This window comes from Grampus griseus (genome assembly GCF_964374135.1).
Source record: "Grampus griseus genome assembly, chromosome: 8".
Lineage (NCBI taxonomy): Eukaryota > Metazoa > Chordata > Mammalia > Artiodactyla > Delphinidae > Grampus > Grampus griseus.
The window spans coordinates 21,228,224-21,236,605 of record NC_139002.1 but is presented as its reverse complement, the minus strand read 5'-3'; the positions used below and the strand labels follow the sequence as shown (position 1 = coordinate 21,236,605).

The following is an 8,382-nucleotide window of genomic DNA, read 5'->3' as shown; positions in this document are numbered from 1 at the left end:
AGGCCCGCGTACAGCAAAAAAATAATAATAATAAATTAATTAATTAATTAAAACTTAAAAGGGAAAATTTATATTCCAGAAGATGCAGTATATTTAAGAAACGCTTTAAGAAATCCCTCCCCCTCCTCAATCATGGCACATGTCTTACATTCCCATTTGAAAAACCCCTACTTGAGAAACTTATATAATAAATTTTTATTGCTCTGAGGTAGAATTCATACTCTTAAAGGTAATTTAATATTTTTTTAATTTGTATTTTTCTGCTCACTCAACCAATATTTATAGAGTATCTACTATTTTTCTTGCTCTTATTTTAGTAAAATCACTAATTAAAGTGTTATAATGAAGACACTCACATGATTTGTGCTTTCTTGACAATAATGATATAAAAGTAAGTGTACTCAAACTGTACAAAATGTTACTATATTTTCATCATAAAGGTAAATTAAATGTAAAAACAATGTAAAATTATTTTTCATAAAATGTCAAAGTTATGTCTCTTCTAAAATATTCAAAGGCATCTATAAAAATTAAAGGGGGGGCTTCCCTGGTGGCGCAGTGGTTGAGAGTCTGCCTGCTGATGCAGGAGAGGTGGGTTCGTGCCCCGGTCCGGGAAGATCCCACATGCCGCGGAGCGGCTGGGCCCGTGAGCCATGGCCGCTGAGCCTGCGCGTCCGGAGCCTGTGCTCCCCAACGGGAGAGGCCACAACAGTGAGAGGCCCGCGTACTGCAAAAAAAAAAAAATCTAAAAAAAAAAAAAAAAAATTAAAGGGGAAAGCATAAATTAAAATTAACAAATGTCAACATTTTAAATTAAATATTTTAAATTTAATTTTTGAAAATTTAATTAACTGTTACTAATAGGTTTATAAAAATAAAATGATTCTTCATTCAGAATTTACTGTCCTTCTAGCTGCCAATGCAAACAATTGGCATCACGCTTCATAAACATTTTAATTAAACTCCATATGTACAGTTTAAGAGGGATGTGAATTACTTTATGTTGCAAAATATTCTTCAGCCACCATGTGCAATAGTTGTGAAATCACCCTAAATTTGTGAACACAAAAGAAGCAAGACAAGTGTACACTCAGCGGTATTGGAGACCAATAATTGGAATATGGGAAAATGTAGTCATTCTTATTGAAAGAGAAGTTTGAAGAATTGATTAATTTGTCTTTCCTCTTATCCAAGCACTTCCATCACCCAATGCTCCCCAGATTTCCCAGCACTGTGGGACCCTGTCTTTGCAAACAGCTCGACCCACAAACCTCCCCAGCATTCCGAGGCAGGCAGCAAGAGATGTGGGAAAACGTTTACCTGGGGGTTAAACAGTGTTGGTTATTAAAGTGGATATTTAGGCTTATGGCCGTGCTATGTAAATGCTGAATGCCCAAGTGAAGGAGGGCCCAGGTGCTCTTTAATACTCTGTGGTGGGGTGGGGGAGTTCTGACATGCAAGGCCCTCTAAAGCCAGGGCAGACCTGCTCGCCCCAGTCTGAGAGCCGTCAGAAGCCTCCAGTACATAAACATGATGGAGTAGAAAGAGTAGGTGTGACGTGACCGCCCTGTACTCTGCTCCAGAGAGAATACAGAGTGAGAAGAGGACCTAGAAACAAAGAGTTTACAAAGTGCTTTTGTTACCGAGTCCAAGCTCTCTCTGCTCGCTGCACAACAGGCCAATAAAGCGGGGATGAGGTGCTGAGGCAAGGAATACGACTTTATTCCGGCAGACCGAGAAGATGGCAGACTAATATCTCAAATTAACCACTCTATAGGGGTTTGGATGCCAGTTTCTTTTATAGCACAGAGAGGGGGAGGAGGTGGGGAAGTAAAGTAAAAAAGCCATAAGTTTTGCAAATATACCCTGGAATGGCCAGCTTCAGGGAGGGGACGTGTTAATTTCCGCTGTCTTGCAGCCATCCACAGGTGGACAGGGTCCGGATGTTTCCCTGAACAAAGGCACTTTGGTTTGACATTCAGGCAGAGGGGCGGGGTTCCCTAAGGCAGGTCAGTATGTATAGACAGTATCCTTTTAGTGAACAAAAGCAACAGGAAGCAAAGGTTAAAGTAAAAGAAACAGATCCAACATGTAGTGAGATTTGGCTCTTCCCTGTTCCACTTTCTCATGCATTATCTACCGACCCAGTGAGGTTAGTATATAGAGCAGACATGATTATTACTATTTTACAAATAAGGAAACTGAGGCACAAACTAAATTGACGTGATTCTCCAATGGTAACCTAGCCACCACTTGGTGGAGCTGAGATCAGAACCCAGGGCTCCTGGCTCCCTGCCCACGGAACCTGCTGCTCCTGTCTGCTTCCTGATGCTCAGAGTTTCTTCTATATTTCTGTCAGGGTTTTGTTAGTTGAAAAGAATAAAAGAACCATGTTGTTTTGCCCTCTTCAGTGTTTAAGGATTTGGAGGTTCAGGGGTAGAGGAAAAGGGAAGTCACTTTTTTTTTTTTTTTAAAAGATGTTGGGGGTAGGAGTTTATTTATTTATTTATTTTTGCTGTGTTGGGTCTTCGTTTCTGTGTGAGGGCTTTCTCTAGTTGTGGCAAGCGGGGACCACTCTTCATTGCAGTGCGCAGGCCTCTCACTATCGCAGCCTCTCTTGTTGCGGAGCACAGGCTCCAGACGCGCAGGCTCAGTAGTTGTGGCTCACGGGCCTAGTTGCTCCGCGGCATGTGGGATCCTCCCAGACCAGGGCTCGAACCCGTGTCCCCTGCATTAGCAGGCAGATTCTCAACCACTGTGCCACCAGGGAAGCCCAGGGAAGTCATTTTAACAGATGTTTTCTGAACTTATTGAACTTCAACATCTTGGAACTAACATACACTGAAATGTTTCCCGTCAAATAGTGATTATGTGCACAACAATAAAATTACTGTATTTGGTCTTCTGGGGAGTGGTCAGCATCTTCTTTCATCCTTTTGATTTGAATTTCCTTGGACTACTGGATGGGGATGTTTTCCGTCCTTACATGGCAATTTGAGAAAGGGTAGCTAAGTAGCATAATTGATATTTACCATGTGGTATGCACTATTTGGGAGTTGGGGGCTGAACCTGACAGAAAATTAAACATGATTTCTGCCTCAGAGGTCCTCATTTTACTCTGATGAATAGATTTGGCAAGTAAACACAGGAAGAAGAGAATCCCAACTTCAAGGGAAATGGGGTAGAGGTACACCCAAAAAGACACCTGTCTGTGGGATTACCTAATAAATTTAATTTGGATGATGAGTTAAAGAAAGTTAATAGACTTTTAAGCTATAAAGCAAAGGCTACAAATGCTGCCTCTAAAGCCGATCTCCACACCTCCAATCGTCTTCCCCCAAAGTTTCCATACAAGTCATTGTACGGCATCTGTCCACAAACCAGGTTCTTGGTGACATTCTGTCTTCTTCACAAAAAATACATACTCCTCTCTCTTTCTCACTGTCAATTCTGCATTCCCAAAAAAATCAGGGCACTAGAAATAAGCATCAACTTATCTTTACTCACAGGGATGGATGGATGCCTATTTAGGAAGACACTTATGACAAAATGTGGCTAACCAGTAGAGGGGGCCTGGGCTTCACATTTGATGTGCTTTAAAGACACAAGAAACCAGAAAGAAGGGTGTCTGGGTGAGGTCACAAAGCAGAATAAATCAGGTGTAGAACACGTTTACAACCACTCAAAAGGTTTTGTGAACATTGTCTCTATATCTATACATTCCTGCGTGGGCATATGGAAAAGGAACATTATGCAGACTAAAGGAATGAATCACTCCTGATCCAACAGTGCATGACATTTCTTACTTGAGCTCTCTTGCATTCAAATTCTTATTACTCAATGATTCTTCATTTTTACACAGTTTTTCCATTATGACACACATGGGCAAATTCCTCAACTTGCCATGGCATACTTTGACAAAACGCTTAAATGAACTCTTTGGTGAACTCTTACCTTCACATATCTAGAGATTGTTATCCTCAGCACAACAATTACTCTAGGTTGGTATACTAGTGGTTAAAACAATCTTAATGACCAGGAGCCTAGCCCAGTTGTAAGGGCTAGGCCCTAGAGTCAAACAGATGAAACTGCACATTCTGGAATCTGCCACATGCCAGCTTTGTGGACTCAAGCAAGTTATGTTAACTCACTAAGATTTGATTCATCTGTAAAAAGGAAATCATAATACATAAAATTTTCTTTATTTTTAAATTGGGGTATAGTTGTTTTACAATGTTGTGTTAGTTTCTACTGTACAGCTAAGTTAAACAGAGTTCCCTGTGCATTACAGCATGTTCTCATTATTTGTCTATTTTATACATATTAGTGTATATATGTTAGTTCCAATCTCCCAATTCATCCCACCACCCCCTTTCCCCCCCTTGGTGTCCATACGTTTGTTCTCTACATCTGTGTCTCTTTGAGCCAATCTCTCAGAAGAGTAGGTACTGAAAAGTCTTGACTGCAGAATATGAGATGGAGTAAAAGGAAGAAAGGAAGTTTAACAGCGAGTCAGGTGAAGGAGGGGAAGAATAACTGGATATGTATTTTATGAAAATTCAAATGATTAAAGAAATGGCCATCCAATATTTATTGATTGAGCCAGCAGTTAAAGGTGGACTAGGCACTGACATGCTAATATTACAGCACATTAACTTTTTAGTCTGTGGTTTGACACAATGGTTATTGTAGTAAAAGGCATTTTTACATTAAGTTGTATGTAAATTGTATGTAAATGTACATTGAAATGCTATACATACAGATGAGCAAACAGAACACTAATGGAAAACAAAAAAAATGTGAAGGACTAGGTCTTGGAATAGAAAACATTTTCTACAGGATATGGGAAGCAAGTATCAGACATCCTGGTCTTAGCTCTCCCAGTTCCCACCTTCCTGTCCTCTCAGGACACTTAAATAAATTCTTTTTGTGGTTTAGCCTCAAAAAAAAAAAATCATAGTAGTAACGAAAAATAGGATTGTTGGGTGGATTAATGATAACTAATAATAAAAGCAAAACATGTGAGGGAGTTGATATTGTTCTTGGTTTTCCACTCAAGAGCACAGAATTGGATTATCTTTGATTTGTAACACTCCCTCATCACGGGTCTAAGCATGGTCCTCTTTTGTTTTTATTTATATAAACTATGTACTTATATATGAATTTGCTTATTATTATTAATAATTTAAATACATGTGAACCAACCACCCAATACAAGAATTAGAACATTAACAATCATTTACACCCACCTATGGGCTTCTCCCCAGTCTATTCCTCTACTTCCCCTTCCTTGAATCTTGCAGTTATTATTATAACTTGTTTTTGAAATTATAGCTTTATCACATTTGTATTCCTAATAATTCTATTGTTCAATTTTCTTTGTTTTCAACATTATAAAAGAGCTTCAGGCTCTATAAAATATGAGGGAATTTCCTTTTTAAAAAAATTTTATTGCTCAGGTTATTCATATTTTTGCTTCTAGCTATTTATTTTGCTATATAATATGCCGTTGTGTGAAATTACCACAATTTATCTGTTGTCTATTGATAAGTATTTGGGTCGTTTCAGGTATTTATCTTGCTAAGAGTGCAATAAGTGCTGCTGGGAACATTCTTGTTTATGTCTCCTATTGTACATAGAGTTTTTCTTGGGTATATACCTAAAAGTAGCATTGTTGAGTTAATATGGAAATGTTCAACATCAGATAACAACAAACTTTGCAAAGTGGTCGTACCCAGCTAATTCATATTCTCTCCAATATGTGACATTGTCCACTTCTTAATTTTTGCCCATTGAATGGGTATAAGTTGGTATCTCGTTGTGGTTTTAATATGCCTTCCCAATAAATAATGAAGTTGACCTTCTCATAATGATTTTATTGATCATCTGTGTTTTCTCCTCTGTGAAATTCTTGTTTGTATTTCTTGCCCATTGTCTATTGGATTGTTTGCTATTTCCTTATTAATTTGAGGAAACCTCTATATATTCTTGCTAGTAATCCTTTGTTGGTTAGTTGGGTTGCAAATATCCTCTTCCAGTTGGTACCTTCTCTCTTTTCTTTCATAAGATATCTTTTGGTGTTCAGATCTTAATTTTAATGTCATCAGATTTCTCTTTTATGGTTAGAGGGTTTTTTATGTGTCTTTAATAAATTCTTCCCTACCTCAAAGTCAGAAATGTATTTACCTATATTTTCTAATAAAATTTACAAAATTTTACTTTTAACATTTAAGTCCTTAATTTATCTGGAGTTCATTTTTACAAACGACTTAAGGAAGGAATCAATATCATTTTTTCCATTATAGATCACCAGTTTTTACAGATACATTTATTGAATAGTCCCTCCATTCTCCATTGATCTGCCAGGTCACATCTGTCATATACCAAAATTCCATATATACATGGGTTTGGTTCTGAGTTTTCTACCTGCCCAAAGTTTATTTTTCTATTTCTGAACAAATATCATGCTTTATATACTACAGCTTCAAAATAAACCCTGTTGGCTAATAAAGCAAATCTCCCCTCCCTACTCCTCTATAGAAATGTTTGACTTCTTGGTCCTTTATTCTTTCACATAGTTGTTTTTTTAATTATTTATTTATTTTTGGCTGCATTGGGTCACCTTTGCGGTGTGTGGGCTTTCTCTAGTTGTGGCTAGTGGGGGCTACTCTTCGTTGTGTTGCACGGGCTTTTCATTGTGCTGGCTTCTCTTGTTGCCGAGCACAGGCTGTAGGTGCTCAGGCTTCAGTAGTTGTGGCACATGGGCTCAGTAGTTGTGGCACAGAGGTTTAGTTGCTCCACGGCATGTGGGATCTTCCCAGACCAGGGCTTGAACCCGTGTCCCCTGCAATGGCAGGCGGATTCTTAACCTCTGTGCCACAAGGGAAGTCCTCACATAAATTTTAGAATAAACTATCACATTCCATTAAAATCCTACTGAAATTTTTGTTGGAATTGCATTAAGTCTATGAGCCAATATGAGGAGAATTGAAATATTTATAATATTAAAGTTTTTTTCCATTTAAGAAATAAGAAATATGTATCATAGTATTTCTCTTTATTTATTTAGGACTTCTTTAATGAATCTCAATAGTTTTAAATTTTCTCCAAGGAGGTCCTGCACATCTTTTTAAAAATTTTTATTCCTATATATCTGATTTTTTAAATATATCATAAGTGATATCTTCTTTTAAATTACATTTTATGGTTATTTGTTACTGGTGTATAGAAATGAACTGACTTTGCTAAATTCTCCTATTATTTCTAATAATATAATACTTTGCCCCAGGTGTCTTTGATTTTCTACGAGGCTATCATGTCATCAGCAAATAATTGGCAATTCTATTTCTTCTTTTCCGATCCTTATGCCTCTACTTTCTTTTTCTTGCCTTATTGCACTAGCTAAAAATGTCAATACAAGGTTGAATAGAAATGATGATACTGGGCACCCTTAATCATTCCCGATGTTAAATGGAGTGCTCCTACTGTTTCCCCATGTTTGCCATAACATAATTTTCCTTCATTAGGTTAAGCAAATTCTTGATTTGCTAAGAATTTTTATCATGAATTTATGCTCGATTTCTATGAAATATTTCTCAAAACCTTTTAAGATAATCATGTTATTTTGTCCTTAAAGCTGTTAATGTTGTGAACTACATGGTATATTTTACTTTTATACTCTGTTGGACTTAGTTTGCAAATATTTTATTTAGGATTTCTACACTTAAAATCCTCAGGAAATTATCTGTAATTTTCTTTTCTCATATTATCTTTTCCTTTGAAAAATCAAGATTATATGGGCAAGTTGGACATACCCTGGCCTGGGTCGGACAGCAGAGGTGACAGACCTCTGCTGGCCCCAGTAATGATGGCGATGTTTCACGACGAGGTGGAGACTGAGGACTTCCAACATGACGAGGACTCGGAGAAGTACTTCTACCCCTGCCCATGTGGGAGTAACTTCTGCATCACCAAGGAAGATCTGGAGAATAGGGAAGACGTGGTAACGTGCCCTAGCTGCTCTCTCATTATAAAAGTGACTTATGACAAAAATCAGTTTACATGTGGAGAGACAGTCCCAGCCCCTTCCACCAACGAAGAACTAGTTAAATGTTGAAGAAGACTTTAGGACTCCAAAGCCTGAACTTTGGGGAATGAGCCAAGATGGAAAACTCAAATGCAAAGTCACTGACTTCTTCATGGTGACAGTCATTTTTTAGTTTGCTGGTCCATAGAGTGTGGATTCTTCCCATTGGCTGCCAAGTTGAAGAAGTAAGTCCACCACATGACATACCTGGATTTTATGCCTAGAACTTTGAATTGGACGTGCTCTTAATTTTCCATCCAAACTTAAAGAAGGTAATTTCAAATCAGTGCTTTCTT

At 37.9% G+C, this 8,382-nt stretch overlaps 1 protein-coding gene across 1 annotated transcript; it reads left to right on the top strand.

Annotated features, from left to right (window-relative positions):
* Positions 1–7,864: 7,864 nt before the first annotated feature.
* LOC309825942 (diphthamide biosynthesis protein 3-like) lies at positions 7,865–8,116 on the top strand (the record flags this gene model as incomplete). Its single annotated transcript, XM_082659831.1, has 1 exon — positions 7,865–8,116. One exon carries the CDS (start codon positions 7,865–7,867, stop codon positions 8,114–8,116), a length of 252 nt encoding a protein of 83 aa, XP_082515957.1.
* Positions 8,117–8,382: the final 266 nt, after the last annotated feature.